Source organism: Orbicella faveolata, unplaced genomic scaffold (assembly GCF_042242905.1).
Source record: "Orbicella faveolata isolate gen_17 unplaced genomic scaffold, um_ofav_v1 contig_4, whole genome shotgun sequence".
NCBI classification, from domain to species: Eukaryota; Metazoa; Cnidaria; class Anthozoa; order Scleractinia; family Merulinidae; genus Orbicella; species Orbicella faveolata.
In genome coordinates this window covers 11,209,247-11,227,378 of record NW_028301569.1, presented here as the reverse complement: position 1 = coordinate 11,227,378, position 18,132 = coordinate 11,209,247, and the positions used below count along the sequence as shown (strand labels likewise).

The 18,132-nt window shown below is 40.0% G+C and overlaps 1 protein-coding gene across 1 annotated transcript; it reads right to left on the bottom strand.

The window, feature by feature from the left end:
- Positions 1-140: 140 nt before the first annotated feature.
- On the bottom strand, positions 141-9,929 carry LOC110059523 (transketolase-like). The gene is made up of 12 exons (XM_089275848.1): positions 9,715-9,929; positions 9,561-9,631; positions 6,777-6,823; positions 6,276-6,389; positions 5,650-5,747; positions 4,011-4,202; positions 3,755-3,882; positions 3,319-3,509; positions 2,715-3,036; positions 1,771-1,985; positions 901-1,117; positions 141-622 (listed from the first exon to the last, which is right to left on the bottom strand). Exons 1-12 carry the CDS (start codon positions 9,822-9,824, stop codon positions 459-461), a joined length of 1,869 nt encoding a protein of 622 aa, XP_089131974.1. The 5' UTR covers positions 9,825-9,929; the 3' UTR covers positions 141-458.
- Between the last annotated feature and the right edge of the window lie 8,203 nt (positions 9,930-18,132).

The window sequence follows — 18,132 nt, the reverse complement described above, 5'->3', positions numbered from 1 at the left end:
TTTCTATTTTTGTGTGATTTAGTTAAGGATTAGAAGAAAAGAACACAAATTCAGAGGTAATCTTTGCCGTTTGCCGTCTGCTGTAAACGTCCTGCTTAAACTCTCTAATATTATAGTACAGAACATCCTTTACAACCAAGGCCGGAACGATCAATGAATTTATTGCTTGTTTCATTTCACCCTACAGCAAAAATAGATCTGTACCTTCCTAACTATATTTCGTATGCAACTACTGTAGTAAATGGCTTGATATTCGCACCATGTTATCGGCTTGTACAAGTTGTCCTTGACCTTAATTAACAAAAGTCCAGAGAAATTTTTAAAAAGCTAACAAAACCTACGTATAGGTGAATTATTTATTGTCGTGTTGAAAAGTTGAATATTGTTTCTTGATGGTCGTAATAAATACCAGCGCAGTGATTATGTAGCGCATGGTCAGAGATGTGAGACCGCATCCTTTACAGGCTTTTGACGGTCTTGATGATGTGCTTGGCACTGATTCCATACAAATCAAGCAAGGCGTCCCCAGGCCCACTGCGAGGAATTTTGGGCACGGCCAACATACGCACGGTGATTCCAGTCTCCTCTGCCACGGCGGCACAGACAGTTTCACCAATGCCCCCTGGAATTACAAAATACAAACAAAAATTCAAAGGGTGTCTAATGGGGGCTTTGCTGAGACGAAAGAATCGTCCCTCTCCGCTTTAACAACCCGAGAAAGAAATGTTTTCGGCAAACACGCGGTTACTTCTGATATGTAAAGTCGCTTAGCAACCACTCACGAAAACCGCAGGCTCAGGCAATGTTTGGACGTCGTGCGTTTCGAAAAAGGCGGGAAATTCAAAACGCGAAAATGTTGCAAGGCTGATCATTTTCCAGAAGCAATGTAAACACATTTACCTTCAATGTAGTGGTCCTCTACTGTCAAAATTTTGCCTCCAACAGCCTTGGCGTGTGTAATTATGGCTTCTTTGTCGATTGGCTTCAGGGTGAAAGGGTCCATGACTCTAATATGGGTGCCTTCCTTGGCAAGCTCATCGGCTGCCTTAACTGCTTCGATCAGAGTGACGCCAGCTCCGATAACAAGCACCGAATCTTTCTCGTGCTCACGAACAATCTACGAAAAGAAATAGAGTAAACAAGACTTTTCTTGGCATCAAGCAGAAATAACTACGTTGAACTTTGCCACCCATTTTGTAGCGCTGTGACAAAGTGCATGGAAAAGAATATTTCTCAATGAAAGCAAGAAGATAAAGTAAGCCATTTGTCAGACAAAACCGCATGCAGTATTAAAAGACATTACATGCACGAGGTAAGTCAAATGTTCACCCCATGAGATGTGATGCAAAATATACCTCTGCTTCGTCTACAATACTTTGTATGAATGAAATGTGTTTACACTTTCAAAATGAGGAAAAGGGACCGGTATTCGGCCGACAAACGGCTGATAGCAGACCAACAGTAGGCCGAAAGTTTTTCGAGGAAGATATTCTCATGTTACAAAATCATCTCCAAATGTACTACGCTTGAACAAAGTAAGCTTACAGTGGAAACCCGATTTCTCGAACCCTCGAGTTTTCGAACCTCCCGATAACTCAAACCAAAAGTTGTGTCTCTATCCTCAGTCGCACAATGTAATTTTACCCCCGATTTCTCGAACTAACCGATTTTTCAAACCAATTTTCGTTTCCCTTGGAGGTGCGTAAAATCGGAATCCCACTGTCCTCCCTTCTAACATACTTAAAAATATTTATGAGTTTGTACCATTACCTTGGCTTTTCCAATCGCAAAGGGTTCGTCATTCTTGTAGATGATCGGAGTGTTACCCCGTGTGGCCCTGATGTAAGCCATGTCTTTGTAGTTCGCTGACAGTTCAACGGCGCGTTCACACGAGACACCATCGCTTGGGTAAAACACCACACAGTTAGGTATTGAACGGAACATACCAAGGTCCTCTAAGGCCATCTGTGAAGGCCCATCCACACCTGATGAACAAAAGCAGTAAAAAATCTTGGAAAAAAGCTTGCCTTAGAGGAGCTAGTCGTCACGGTTTGCGCATGTTAAATAGTTTCGCCTAGATCTTTCAAGTTTGTGGTTTGTAATCCGTGTTAATCTTCTCCATTCTACACCATCCTTGGTCTTTTATGGTTTATTATTATCTCTTTGGTGCTTTTCTATCCTAGCAAACTAAATTTTCAGGTTTCCTTCAACTTAAAGAAAATTTTATACGTGGCCAAAATAACTGAAAATGCCGCGACTAAACATCCTTAGATGAGGTATTGGGCACCCCCTCTCCTCCCCTCCCCCCTTGTTGGGTAAGGCAGGAAATGCAGGGATTCTTTACAGAAAACTAATGCATTTCCTGGAATTCTTTCAGCCAAAGATTTCTAAATACAGCAATCTTGAGAGGTTAGACACATTTTCAATGGATTCTTTAAGGGTAAAAATAACACCAACCAATCCTGGGGTGGTGAAGATTTTCAATGTATCATAGCCCAATCCCTTATGAGGATTCTTTCTTTACAGGACCTCCACCCCCCAACCTCTGCCCCGCCCCCACAACTACTGTAGGATGAATTGACTCTCCTCTTAGAAAAATACCTTTTTTAATATAGGTGATTATGGGACCAGGGAGTGTCCTATAGCTGGGTTTTGAAAGCAGAGGGTGCAAAAAAAGTAAACTTGATAAAATTTAGGACAATGCTGTCACTCACCAATGGACACACCACAATGAGATCCACAGAAGTTGGCAGAAGTCTGGGAAACAGCTGCCATTCGTAGATGGTCAAACGTGCGTGTGAAAAAGGCGGCAAATGTACTGGAGAACGTGATGGCACGCTCACGTGCAGCGCACCCCATGGCAACACCTATCATGTTCTGTTCAGCAACAAAGCATTCAATATGCCGGTCAGGGAATTCTTTCCTGTAGTTAAGGGAGAACGTGGAGTTTTTTGTGTCTCCATCCAGGGCAATGACACGGTCACAGCTTTTGCCAAGCTTTACAAGGCCATTGGCATAGGCCTGACGAACAGCAACCTACAATATAATATGGAGAGGCACTATCATGAATGATCATGTGATTTCAAAAGGTCCAAAGCCAAAAGACAAAACTTTACATCAGATTTACCTTAAAAAATGGTCCAGTTTTGTCAAAAATTACTTTGCTAGTTCACCAACACTAAAAAAGGCAACTTGGGGTAACTCTTAAGGTGCCAAATGACAGCCAGCAAGCTTGCTGTTTTCTTAGCTGCATCCCTGACCAAGTGTTAGCTTTAAAACAGGCTTTACCTTGTTCAAAGATATGGCAAGCCTACCTACCTTATCTCCTATTTTGTAGTTTGGTGGATCTGATAGTTTGACAGTGAGATCAACTGCAGGAACATCATCAGTTACGGGCTGAGGCCTCAAGGAGAGCGAGTCATTGACTATGGATTTTTTAATTAACTCCACAGCTGCTTTGCCTTTTTCGCCAAGGGCTTTACCATGATAACCCTCCAGGTCTTCAACTCCTATAATAAATAGGTGAAGTCTGAGATTTAATGTTTTGCCAACAATCTGTTGAGTGATTTTCTTTAATAGGGGGAGACTTAATAGAAATATTTTGTGACAATTGTCTTTCTCAAACGTTTGCTTGAAAATGGCAACTTGACGACTTCCAAACACTCTTTAACACTTTTTTCTTATTTTCATAGTAAAAAGCTTTCTACAAGCCCTGCTCAGTTATTCAATCTTAAAGATAGCAAACTTATTTTACCTGGAACACCTTTTCCTTTGTAAGTCTTCGCTAAAATAGCAGTGGGACGATCTTTGCATTCATTGGCTTCATAGAATGCACGACAGACCTGTTCAACATCATGGCCATCTATTTCAATGGTGTTCCACCTGGACAACATAAGTTCATAATTTAGAGAAGTTACTATGCTGAAAACAGCTGAATACTTTACTGAATGGTGAAAAGTGGGATCACAAAATGACAAGTGCCACCAGTGCCAAATAACAAATCCACTCACCCAAAAGCTTCAGTTCTTTTCTTGTAAGTAGCAAAGTCATGTTGAAGCATGGTAGGGTCACTCTGCCCAAGACGGTTGATGTCAAAGATGGCACAAAGATTGTCCAGTTTGTAATGACTTGCAAAGTTCATGGCTTCCCAAACAGATCCCTCAGCTGACTCTGCATCACCAATCACACAGAACACACGGTAACTGAGAAAAAAGATTAACATCAAGACATTAGAGACAATTGAGCTGAATTTGTGTACCATAATGATTCAGGTTCAAATCCTCTTCAAGTTCTTTGGTTACATCCTCAGAGTAAATGTGAACCAACACCACAAGATTTATGGTAATAATTTGGGCTCTGGAGAAAGAGAAGATGTGGTAGACCAAGTGACACCTGCCACAGAACCAGAGATGCAGAAGGAACAGACAGCCTTTTATTTATTTACTTATTAATTTTTTTCATTTTTTTTAATAATAAACTTTTATTTTTATACAGTACAGCTAGTTACATCACTTACAATTGACCCTATTCATGAATGGCTGCCAATTATTTAAAATTCCTTTGTATGCATTTAAATTAGCCTCACTAAACCTTTGTTTGAGAGTAAAAATTCTTTTGAAATATCAACTCAAAAACGAGATTACCAGTAGTTGGGCAAATCTGATACTTATGTACTAACTAGCATTACAAATTTATACATCTACTTACACAACTTAGAATACAACACAGTTACTCTACATTACTTGAAATACTTAATATAAACCTACTTTACATTGTTTTCGATACTAATGCATCTACTCTACAATACTTACAATACTTATACAGTTACACTATTTACCACACTAAATACACCTACTTTAGTATTGTAAACAAATGAATGCAAAGTAGCCTTCAGTTGGGTTTATATCGTAGAGCAAGGCAGCAGCGGTTGCATATAACTGAGTGGCACGGTAAAGAAAGATTTCTGGCCAATTTATAACCTTTGAATAAGCGCCCCTCCTATCAGCCAAAATTTAAAATAAGAGCACACCCCCTCCCCTCCCCCTGTTTTGTGGACAAGTAATTAGACAACAAAGGATGCATAGTTTCACTTTCATCCAGCCTTTTTTACACAGTCATTAGTAATTTACATTTTTACAATACAGGAAACACCAGTTCTTTTTTTCTAAGTTGCATCCTACAATTTCTTGTTTCAGTTTGTGAAGACATCAAGTTTAGAAAAAAATTACAAGTACTAACAGTGCCACAATTTAAACTTTAGGATCAGCCTTTTATGTCAATAAACAGCTGATCTTGTTTCATGCAGATGATGTATTTAAAAAATGATGATGTCGGGCCACGATTTTGGGAAAATTAAATAAGTGCCCCTCCTTGATTAAGCATCCCCATCTTCTCCTAAATTTGAAATAAGCACCCTGGGTACTAATTTGAGGATTTATGTTATTAGTGAAGTATTGACTCCAGGAAGGGTAGTTATTAGAGACAGGACACACATTAGGCATGGTGCATGTATGCACTATTTCCTCTACACAGCTCAGCACTCACCAATTTCAAACTGGAAGTATAATTTCATCTAGACAGAAGACCTGTATACAGCTGATGTAATTTTCCCATCTTCAAACTTAGTGCTGTAATTAAATAAACATTCACCTTGCTTTGTCGAAGTACTTGCCAGCGTAAGCCATGCCGGCAGAGCAGCTCAAGCCTTGTCCAAGCGAACCAGTAGCAAAGTCAACGAAGCTTAGACGCTATAGAAAAAAAGCAGAAAACTTGACATTTCGAAGAACCTTAGTTTATTTTTTGTAATTCTATGGTGCATAATGAATACACCTATGGCAACTCTCCCAGATTATCTGGGAGTCACCGAATACAGACCAGTATGGGTCAGTGAATCTTTGAATATGAATGGTGGGGTTTAAAGTACATATTTTCACACTTGTTTTGGCCGATTTTCGGACATTTTAAGAGATATTTGACCCTGTTATTTATGTGGTTGAATCAGCAAAACTCAATTACGTCCTACGTTATTTGGGGGTGAAGAAGAAGCAAAATCAATAACCTCCTACTTTGCGATTTTTTTGAGTTGGCATCTCTGTGAATAGTTTTGGAAATGACAAAGGAAAACTAACACTGTAACATCAAAGGGTTATTACTACAACGATCATATAGGGTTAACCTCATCACACCTTTCCCCTCTTGAACAAAATTGTCCAAGAAAAATTGTTCTGTTTATGACTATTAAGTTACCCACAACAAAAAAAATGCAAGGCACTCACAGGAGTTGGGTGACCCTCCAAATCAGAGTCAATTGTGCGAAGTTTGGCCAGGTCCTCCACTGGAAACAAACCAGCCTCTGCCCACACTGCATACAGAATTGGAGCCGCATGTCCCTGGAGATAATATTGCAGAACGATAACTGTTAACAAGCACCCTAGCATATTTTTACGTTTTAGCTGACAATGATCTTGTTGATTATGGGCATCCTGTAATGTACTGAAGGGTTGACTAGCTATTCAGGAGTTGATGGTAAAGAGGCCACAAGATTATCCATCACTCTATCTAGTACATTATTTAGCTTACATAACCACTCTCACTGTTAAATTGATGGAGTTCTACTACATGCAAAGAGGGTCATACCATTAGTTCATGATTAGAATGTACTTGAATGTGTTCATATTTTATTGATATATCTCAAAGCTTAAGGAGGGTATGATATGCAATTGTTTAGTTCGTCACAGAATGAGGTGTGATAAAGTTCAACAGAATCATCTACCCACCTTTGACAAGATGAATCTGTCACTTGAAGCATCCCTTGGATTGGACACTGAAAAAAGGCATCTCATAATTATCAAAACATATTGAATGAAATTAATCCTAACTTACTGATGATCTCACAACAGAATGTATGGTGAAACTGGAAATAGACATATTACAGTGAAACCCTGCCTTACGACCACCCTGTTAATAAGGCCACCTCATTATTACAGCCACTTTATTCTGGACCAAAGAAAAAACTCAGTCAGTCATTTTCTTAGTTAAAGAACCCCTTTTTGTGGCCCGTTGGTGACCAGATTAACGGGGTTCCATGGTATTTACATTCAGGTAAACAACCTCTCTTGATGAGGCAATATAAACATGTTTAATGTAGATATAACGCTATTGTTTCTCTACACTTTGACATGCTTCAGTAATTAGTTATCAGTTACTCATTTTTGACTCTGAACAGTAAAATTACAAGGAGCTATGCCATTTAGCCCTTCTAGAAGCAAAATTCGTAACGGAGGGCCACCACACTTCTAAATAAACTGGCCCAAAGATTGCATGACTTAAATGGATTCAAGCGACAATGGCTCTCTAAACTACTTGTTTTTAAAATGAATATTCAACAAGTAATCACTTCCTCGTGCACAACAGCTCAAAGTTACTACATGTAATATAAATATCGGCAAACGGTTTTATGCTCTTTTAGGTGTATTTTATAGAATTTGTCAATTATAGGAAATAAAATGAAGTCATTATTTATCTTCAAATTATGTGAGCAAGTTTCTATCCTAACATCACTTAGTATAGTGATTGCCATTTTTATCACATACATAGGGTTGCCATGGATACCTCCTAGCAGCTTATGGCTTTGGCACCCCGCTAACCTTTAAGGCACCAGTTCCCAAGCTCATCTATTTGTGACGAGTTCAATTTATCTTCAAATTATGTGAGCAAGTTTCTATCCTAACATCACTTAGTATAGTGATTGCCATTTTTATCACATACATTCGTCATTTGAACCCTTAAAATTGGACAGCACTACCTTAAAAGTGCCGTATAAATTTAGCACAACAATTTGAGTAACACATGCCATATGGTTGCCACTTTCACAAAGTTAGATAGCTTTTTGCAGCTTCATTTGCACAGCTTCTTGGTTGGTTCCATTTGATATTTAACAAAGTTGAAGTATGGAGGTCAAAGTTGACAACTTGCACAAACAAATGAGGACTATTTACTGTTATTTATTATTGTTACTACTCATTTTATCGCATTCCCTGCTTTTTTGACAAAAGTTGATGACATAAATCCCTCTTCTTTAAAATATTTCAAAGATAAGACATTTATGTGGCCAACTTTGCAAATACATTGATACAGTTGAACCTCTATTAAGCGGCCACCTATTAAGCAGCCACTCCTTATTAAGTGGCCAGTTATCAAAGTCCCAAATTTATTGTCAGCAAAATACTGTAAATAAAGCCCCTATCAAGCAGCCATCAGGCCACCTTTTGGTTGCCCTGATGACGGTTTTTCTATTGTCTTTGCCCCTATTAAGCAGCCATCCAGAATTTAATACACGTATATTAACTTTGTTTTGGAAAAGGTGACGACAGATAAGCCTCCAAAATAGAAGGTGAAGAGTGATAAAAACATTCAAACACATGTTTATCATGATTGTCTTGAAGTGACTCTAAGTTCACTACGAAATGAACCTGATGTTAAGAATGTTCCAGGTAAACAAACCCCTATGGCCATCTCCCATTTCCCCGCTTAATAAAGGTTTGACTGAAACACAAAATGTCATCCAAGGTAATGTTTAGTTTCCAGTGTGGTATCATCACCTCCAAGTTGGTGGATGTAAATACAGCTTTCTAGTTAGCTTCTTTTGTTCGTTCCACTGGCTGCCACATCTTCAGTTAATTGTATTTGCAAGGATATGACATATCCATTTGGCAAATAACACTGATTTTCCTGTTGCATCTAACAATTTATAGACTGAAATGAACTGCCGATCAGTGTGTTAAATTATTTTTTTATTGTTGCTGTTAGTCGTTGTTCCTCTGACTTATACTAAAGAGAATAACATTCCTTATAATTATAAGTTTAGCTTACATTTTACATCATTTGTCACTAAAATCCCAACAGTTTTAAAAGTTGTCATGACTACTGGATGGTACTGTACATTCTGGAATTTTTATTTTTGTTGTACTCAGTCAACAAATATAACTAAATTTAAACTATACTTTAAGTGTTCTCATTACTACATGTTTTACTTTCAGATTACATGTAAACTTAAAATTCAAAATATTCTGCTTAAAATTCAAGCAGGTGATCAGTCTAAGCGTAAGCTTAATATTTTTTTAGCACTGCTTGCAGATTGAAACTCTGCACTCTTGCAGATTGAAACCATTGATTGAGCAATTAATGTTCGACCAGCACAGTACCTTTAAATAGCTAAAGACGGAAAATTTGAAATCGGCCTATACAAAGGCTGAGATCAAAATATTCAAGAGTTCAAAATTCCTCTTTCCACTACAATGACTGTGCAAAATACTCACGCACATTGAAACTCCGCACCAGCATGAGCTTATAGTGTGAATGAACAAACATATTAAACGTGACTTTTTCCGTATTAGTACTATATTACAGCTTTCAGCCGAAGTTATAGCTGATGCACATTATCACGGCTTGAAATGTGTACGACAATGTAGCAATATCGAGGCGAGACTCTAAGATAATACAACACTGCCGTGCAAATTTACGAGATTTCCAGCTGATTGCAAAACGTCTTTGCCACTCACCTTTGTAGCGCATTGTGTGGAAAAACAGAACCGACATTATTTCTGCGATAGAGCAGCATGAAGTTGGATGCCTGCAAAGAAAAAATCGAGTAAAAAAACTGGCTCAAAGTGAAGCCTAAAGTATTTGTTCAATTTTATATTTGCATGCATTTACCCAGAGCCAGCCGTATTCGTGGACTCGATGCTATGAATTCGAAGCTTGCTAGCCATATCTTTCAAAGCTTGGAGCGTTTTCTGGTCTGGTCGGTGATAAGCTTCTCCCATTTTGCTCAGATTTAAACCAAGTTCACACTAGGAAAAGGGCAATTGTTAGTTCCACTCCGAAGCCCGTTTGCAGCGCGAGTGAACGAATTTGTTTAGCGTGCCTCGTTCTTGTACATTTCTTCCACGTGATTCGTGCCCTTCCAGCATTCATCCTTTGCGGGGACCGGTAGGGAGGAAAAAATTATAAGCATAATATGTCTAAATTCTCTCTCATAATTATCTAGCTTGTTATTTTTGTAAAAAAATCACCTATTCTAAATATCAATTTTTTATTGATTTAATTCATCTTTAGTGTTGTTTAATCAGCTCTCTTACTTAATTTCGGATGCACAACCTCACCCCTCCCCGGCTAGTACTTTTAAAACAACCCAGGAGGTGTCTGACACGCTTATCCCAAGACAAACAAGAAGATCTGTTAGATCTTATAACCGCGCTTTTAAAATTTAACTGTTCGCTTAGCACTACCGTCGGAACGCAGTGCACATTCCAAAGCAGTCATTGATGATTCTTTTCTTACTGTAGACATCACATCACTTGATCAACACAAACTGTATTATTGCACCATCAGTGGTAGCCTTTGACAAATCTCCGATGACTTAATGGTCTTAATCTAGAACTTTCTTCGGAATATGTATGGGCATGAACGATATCAACGACACAATAATAACACTATTAACAACAGCTTTCTTTCTTAAAAGTCATGATTAAATTTAATTGGTGTTTTCCACGAGTAAAGGGCTAGCAAAGTAGTCACACAAGTCATAAAAAAACCCTATCCCGACCGATGTATCGATTTTGGTCACTCCAGTGACCACAGATTGAAAACGTGACAGAAAATTGGCGTTACTTTTGATTCTCACCAAATTTGTCGTATCGTCCCCCTCGGGAGAATTTTGTTAAGTTAGCTAATTTAGTATGCAAGCCACCGTAATGGCGGTCGCCGCCGGCGAAATGTTTATTTGCTCAAAATTGGGGCAAAATCTTTCGGAGATGGAAATCAGGACATTTGTAAGGATACAGAAAGTAATTTGGGACCGGTTGCTGGCTTCTAAGGCTGAATTTATCCAGAAGTAAGCTGTATTTTCGTTTTCGTGTCGAAAGCCACGCGATGAAATATTATCGGCTTGTTCTGCTGTCTTGTTCTGTTTTTTCTCTTTGTCGTTTTTGTAGCCCGCCGAGGCCAGTCTTTCGTCTAAATCAGTTGAAAAAGGTTCGAAAAAGATGTTCCCATTCAAGTTTAAACTCTCAGGCGATAATTGTGGAGTTTTTTGGCCGAAACGTCGGCTTTGTTATGTTGGTGTTTTTCGGTTGCTATGGGCAACCGTTGCTTCCTTTGTTAGGACAAGTCTGGGAAGTGAGGTCACAAAAAAATTGTAATTAATTCTGGTTTTGTTCGATTTCGCTGAAATTTTAACACGATAACGCTGGATTGTTAAGGAATAGATTTACCGCCTGCCGATGTGTGGTAGCTATTAACGCTGAAGTGTTATATCGCTTCGAAGTCAGGGTTTTGAAGAGATTTTTTTGCAACATGTGGGTTCGGCGTGATTTTGTAATCTGAGGTTTCGGTTGACCCCGAAGGAAAAAATATCCGGAAAAGGTCATTTCATCGACGATTCAAACAAATATAAATATGTATATGTTCCGAGCTAAATTTCTGGTGAAAAAATATAATTTTTGACGAGCGCTGGGTTTTTAATTTATTCCCGCGAAAGATGAGATTTATTGTTTCAACAGCTTTTGGCGAGTAAACATCACAGGTTGCGTGACTCAAAATTTGGCCGAGTGGAAGCTTGGGTCTGCTCGCACCGAAGTCGAAAAAAACAAGAAGATCTGTTAGATCTTATAACCGCGCTTTTAAAATTTAACTGTTCGCTTAGCACTACCGTCGGAACGCAGTGCACATTCCAAAGGAGTCATTGATGATTCTTTTCTTACTGTAGACATCACATCACTTGATCAACACAAACTGTATTATTGCACCATCAGTGGTAGCCGTTGACAAATCTCCGATGACTTAATGGTCTTAATCTAGAACTTTCTTCGGGATATGTATGGGCATGAACGATATCAACGACACAATAATAACACTATTAACAACAGCTTTCTTTCTTAAAAGTCATGATTAAATTTAATTGGTGTTTTCCACGAGTAAAGGGCTAGCAAAGTAGTCACACAAGTCATAAAAAAACCCTATCCCGACCGATGTATCGATTTTGGTCACTCCAGTGACCACAGATTGAAAACGTGACAGAAAATTGGCGTTACTTTTGATTCTCACCAAATTTGTCGTATCGTCCCCCTCGGGAGAATTTTGTTAAGTTAGCTAATTTAGTATGCAAGCCACCGTAATGGCGGTCGCCGCCGGCGAAATGTTTATTTGCTCAAAATTGGGGCAAAATCTTTCGGAGATGGAAATCAGGACATTTGTAAGGATACAGAAAGTAATTTGGGACCGGTTGCTGGCTTCTAAGGCTGAATTTATCCAGAAGTAAGCTGTATTTTCGTTTTCGTGTCGAAAGCCACGCGATGAAATATTATCGGCTTGTTCTGCTGTCTTGTTCTGTTTTTTCTCTTTGTCGTTTTTGTAGCCCGCCGAGGCCAGTCTTTCGTCTAAATCAGTTGAAAAAGGTTCGAAAAAGATGTTCCCATTCAAGTTTAAACTCTCAGGCGATAATTGTGGAGTTTTTTGGCCGAAACGTCGGCTTTGTTATGTTGGTGTTTTTCGGTTGCTATGGGCGACCGTTGCTTCCTTTGTTAGGACAAGTCTGGGAAGTGAGGTCACAAAAAAATTCTAATTAATTCTGGTTTTGTTCGATTTCGCTGAAATTTTAACACGATAAAGTTGGATTGTTAACGAATAGATTTACCGCCTGCCGATGTGTGGTAGCTATTAACGCTGAAGTGTTATATCGCTTCGAAGTCAGGGTTTTGAAGAGATTTTTTTGCAACATGTGGGTTCGGCGTGATTTTGTAATCTGAGGTTTCGGTTGACCCCGAAGGAAAAAATATCCGGAAAAGGTCATTTCATCGACGATTCAAACAAATATAAATATGTATATGTTCCGAGCTAAATTTCTGGTGAAAAAATATAATTTTTGACGAGCGCTGGGTTTTTAATTTATTCCCGCGAAAGATGAGATTTATTGTTTCAACAGCTTTTGGCGAGTAAACATCACAGGTTGCGTTACTCAAAATTTGGCTGAGTGGAAGCTTGGGTCTGCTCGCACCGAAGTCGAAAAAAAACAAGAAGATCTGTTAGATCTTATAACCGCGCTTTTAAAATTTAACTGTTCGCTTAGCACTACCGTCGGAACGCAGTGCACATTCCAAAGCAGTCATTGATGATTCTTTTCTTACTGTAGACATCACATCACTTGATCAACACAAACTGTATTATTGCACCATCAGTGGTAGCCGTTGACAAATCTCCGATGACTTAATGGTCTTAATCTAGAACTTTCTTCGGGATATGTATGGGCATGAACGATATCAACGACACAATAATAACACTATTAACAACAGCTTTCTTTCTTAAAAGTCATGATTAAATTTAATTGGTGTTTTCCACGAGTAAAGGGCTAGCAAAGTAGTCACACAAGTCATAAAAAAACCCTATCCCGACCGATGTATCGATTTTGGTCACTCCAGTGACCACAGATTGAAAACGTGACAGAAAATTGGCGTTACTTTTGATTCTCACCAAATTTGTCGTATCCCCCCCCCTCGGGAGAATTTTGTTAAGTTAGCTAATTTAGTATGCAAGCCACCGTAATGGCGGTCGCCGCCGGCGAAATGTTTATTTGCTCAAAATTGGGGCAAAATCTTTCGGAGATGGAAATCAGGACATTTGTAAGGATACAGAAAGTAATTTGGGACCGGTTACTGGCTTCTAAGGCTGAATTTATCCAGAAGTAAGCTGTATTTTCGTTTTCGTGTCGAAAGCCACGCGATGAAATATTATCGGCTTGTTCTGCTGTCTTGTTCTGTTTTTTCTCTTTGTCGTTTTTGTAGCCCGCCGAGGCCAGTCTTTCGTCTAAATCAGTTGAAAAAGGTTCGAAAAAGATGTTCCCATTCAAGTTTAAACTCTCAGGCGATAATTGTGGAGTTTTTTGGCCGAAACGTCGGCTTTGTTATGTTGGTGTCTTTCGGTTGCTATGGGCGACCGTTGCTTCCTTTGTTAGGACAAGTCTGGGAAGTGAAGTCACAAAAAAATTCTAATTAATTCTGGTTTTGTTCGATTTCGCTGAAATTTTAACACGATAAAGCTGGATTGTTAAGGAATAGATTTACCGCCTGCCGATGTGTGGTAGCTATTAACGCTGAAGTGTTATATCGCTTCGAAGTCAGGGTTTTGAAGAGATTTTTTTGCAACATGTGGGTTCGGCGTGATTTTGTAATCTGAGGTTTCGGTTGACCCCGAAGGAAAAAAATATCCGGAAAAGGTCATTTCATCGACGATTCAAACAAATATAAATATGTATATGTTCCGAGCTAAATTTCTGGTGAAAAAATATAATTTTTGACGAGCGCTGGGTTTTTAATTTATTCCCGCGAAAGATGAGATTTATTGTTTCAACAGCTTTTGGCGAGTAAACATCACAGGTTGCGTGACTCAAAATTTGGCCGAGTGGAAGCTTGGGTCTGCTCGCACCGAAGTCGAAAAAAAAAAAACCACGGGTAAACCATGAACCGCGCTCGGCCCATGGCCGCGCGGTTAAAAAACCACGGGTAAACCATGAACCGCGCTCGGCCCATGGCCGCGCGGTTAAAAAAACCACGGGTAAACCATGAACCGCGCTCGGCCCATGGCCGCGCGGTTAAAAAAAAAAATTTAACTCAAAGATAGAGAAAATTTCCAAAGTTTCGCAACACCTGCCCGCAAGTTTTAATTGCACAGGCGTGCCTGTAGTTAAAAACTGGTGAACGTAACTGTGGGGTCGTAGGTTTTGATACATGTAACTAACGCGAGATTCAGTATTTGCATAAGTAGATGGTTGCCGTTAGGGACAGAGCACTCTTTAAAAAATTTTCCCTGGAGTGAAAATAGTTTCTATTGTCAAACAGATAGGCTTCTGTAGGTGACAAAATCGGTTACAATGATACCTTGTTTAAAAGGACTTCAGTACAATAAGTTTTAACGTGGATGTGCATTGTCAAATAATAATAAAGGAACATGTGCAGGCAAGTTGGGGAGTTGGTGGAAAGTGCGCACGTGGCAGTCACGCGCGCGATCGCGCGAGGAGGATGAAAATGTTGTCGTAACCCATCCCTTCCATGATCACAGTTAATACGCTTTTGCTTGAACCCTTTTGAACTTTGCTTCAAAACGTGCGCAGATTTGCACGTTGCGATATTCAATCTTCTTTGGGACTGCATAATGTTGCTTTACGAACAATTAGCTGAGTTGAGTCATTAGAAACCAGCTGTTCCAGCTGTTCTGGTGTCGAACTTGGCCCAGGTTTTTCCAGTTGCAGCCTCTTTCTTTCTTGTTTACATTTGTTATTTGACCCAATTTAGGGGAACAACAATTTAAAGTAAATTTAGAGAACTAGCTGATACAAACAACTCCTATTATGGAGATTTCAGTTCATCAAAACAAAAAAAAAAGATTGAAATCAAATATTGCACGTTGCATCAGTGTCAAACGACTATAAAAACAAGACAGGAGCCATAAAGACAAACAGTGATACGCTCCCTAAACAAAACATGGCCTTGAACGATTCGTGAAAAGAACATTTTCCATACAGATTTCATGGAAAAGTGGTATAGAGTAAAATACAATGCGAAGTATTTTTTTTTTCTTTTTTATTTTTGTATGCTGAATTTTGGAACTTTGCCTTAAATAACAACTGAACGTGCACAAATTGAACCTTGATCCCAGGCTTTCTTTCCTTTGCCTCCCTTGTTACGTGTCGAGCAAACTGGAGAGGGATCTGGACAACCTCGTCCAGCAGTAGTTTAATCATGGCCAGGTTGCTCGAAAGGCGGTTAACGCTATCTCAGGATTGACAGTTAACCCAAGTAGTAATATTTCTTGTGTAAAAATGCTTTTCACTTCTTATGTCTTGTGTAGGTTGAGATTACTCAAGCTTAAAAGTGAAGGACAAAAGAAAACCTCACTGAAAAGTTTCAGATCTGAAATTAAAATTCTCACTAATCTTCGGTTCGCTTAATCGGGCTCAACTCGGCCCAGAAAGTCAAATCTGCACTCGATGCAAATCTAGGTGTACAGTCGAACCTCGATTATCTGGACCTTGATTATCCGGACTATTCGATTGTCCGGACCTTTTTCTCTGGTCCCAATTTTTTCATGAATATTTAAAAAATAAAGTGGGGCTATATTTTGGCCTAGAAGCTCGATACCGAGCGTGCGCTCCTTTTACGTGTGTCCATTTCACTTAAAACTAAGGCCATCACGAGTTAGTTTAGTGTCCCCGGGACTGGAAAATACCCCCAAGTTCCCGCAAATCGAGCCAAAGGTGTTCAAAATCACGATCCGCTTATGGCGGTCTCGGCGACTCTTTCAGTCTCAAAATGAAGTGTGGCAATATTTCGGCCTAGAAGCTTGAAACCGAGCGAGCGCTCCTTTTACCTGTGTCCATTTCACTGAAAACTAAGGCCATCAGGAATTAATTTAGTGTCTTCGGGACTGGAAAATATCCTCCAAGCTCCGGCAAATCGAGCCAAAGTTGCTCAAAGTCACGATGCGCGTAAGGCAGTCTTGGCTACTCTTTCAGTCTTAAAATGAAGCGGGGCTATATTTTGGCCTAGAAGCTCAACACCGAGCGTGCGCTCCTTTTGCCTGTTTCCATTTCACTGAAAACTAAGCCCATCAGGACTTAGTTTAGAGACCTCGGGACTGGAAAATATCCCCCAAGTTCCGGGAAATCAAACCGAAGTTGGTCAAAAGCACGATGCGCGCAAGTCGGTTTCGGCTACCCTTTTAGTCTTAAAGTGAAGTGGGGCTATATTTTGGCCTAGAAGCTGGAAACCGATTGTGCGATCATTTTACCTGTGTCCATTTTACTAAAAACCAAGGCCATCACCGGTTAGTTTAGAGTCCCCAGGACTGGAAAATATCCCCAAAGTTCCGGGAAATCGAGCCAAAGTTGGTTAAATCCACGATGCGCGTAAGGAGGGCTGGGCTACTCTAACAGTCTTAAAGTAAAGTGGGGCTATATTTCTACCCAGAAGCTCGAAAGTAAGTGTTCAAAAAGTTTTGCTCTGTCCATTTCACTACAAACCAAGCGCATCAGAAGTTAGTTTAGAGTCCCCAGGACTGGAAAATATCCCCCAAGTTGCAGGAAATCGAGCCGAAGTTGGTCAAAATCACGATGCGCGTAACGCGGTCTCGGCTACTCGATCAGTCTTAAAGTGTGGTGGGGCTATATTTCGGCCTAGAAGCTCGAAACCGAGCGTGCGATCGTTTTACCTGTGTCCATTTCTATGGAAATCAAGGCCATGAAAACTTAGTTTAGAGTTCCAGGGACTAGAAAATATCCCCAAAGTTCCGGGAAATGGAGCCAAGGTTGTTCAAAGTCACGATGTGCGTGAGGCCGTCTCGGCTACTCTAACAGTCTTAAAGTGAAATGGGGCTATATTTCGGCCAAGAAGCTCGAAAGTGAGCGTTCAAAAAGTTTTGTTGTGTCCATTTCACTGCAAACCAAGGCCATCAGGAGTTAGTTTAGGGTCCCCGGGACTGGAAAATATCCCCCAAGTCTCGGGATATCAAGGCGAAGTTGGTCAAAATCACGATACGCGCAAGGCGGTCTCGGTTACTCTTTTAGTCTTAAAGTCAAGTGGGGCTATACATCGGCCTAAAAGCTCGAAACCGAGCGTGGGATCGTTTTACTTGGGTCCATTTCACTAAAAACCAAGGTCATCGCCAATTAGTTTAGCGTCCCCGGGACTGGAAAAGATCCCCCAAGTTTCGGAAAATTGAACCAAAGTTGGTCAAAATCACGATGCGCGTAAGGCGGTCTCGGCTACTCTATTAGTTTTAAAGTGAAGTGGGCTATATTTCGACCGAGAAGCTCAAAAGTGAGCGTTCACAAAGTTTTGCTGTGTCCATTTCACTGCAAACCAAGGCCATCAGGAGTTAGTTTAGGGTCCCCGGGTCTGGAAAATATCCCCTAAGTTCCAGAAAAAAGAGCCGAAGTTGGACAAAATCACGATGCACGCAAGGCGGTCTCGGCTACTCTTTCAGTCTTAAAGTGAAGTTGGGCTATACTTCGGCCTAGAAGCTCGAAATCAAGCGTGCGATCGTTTTACCTGGGTCCATATTACTAGATACCAACGCCATCAC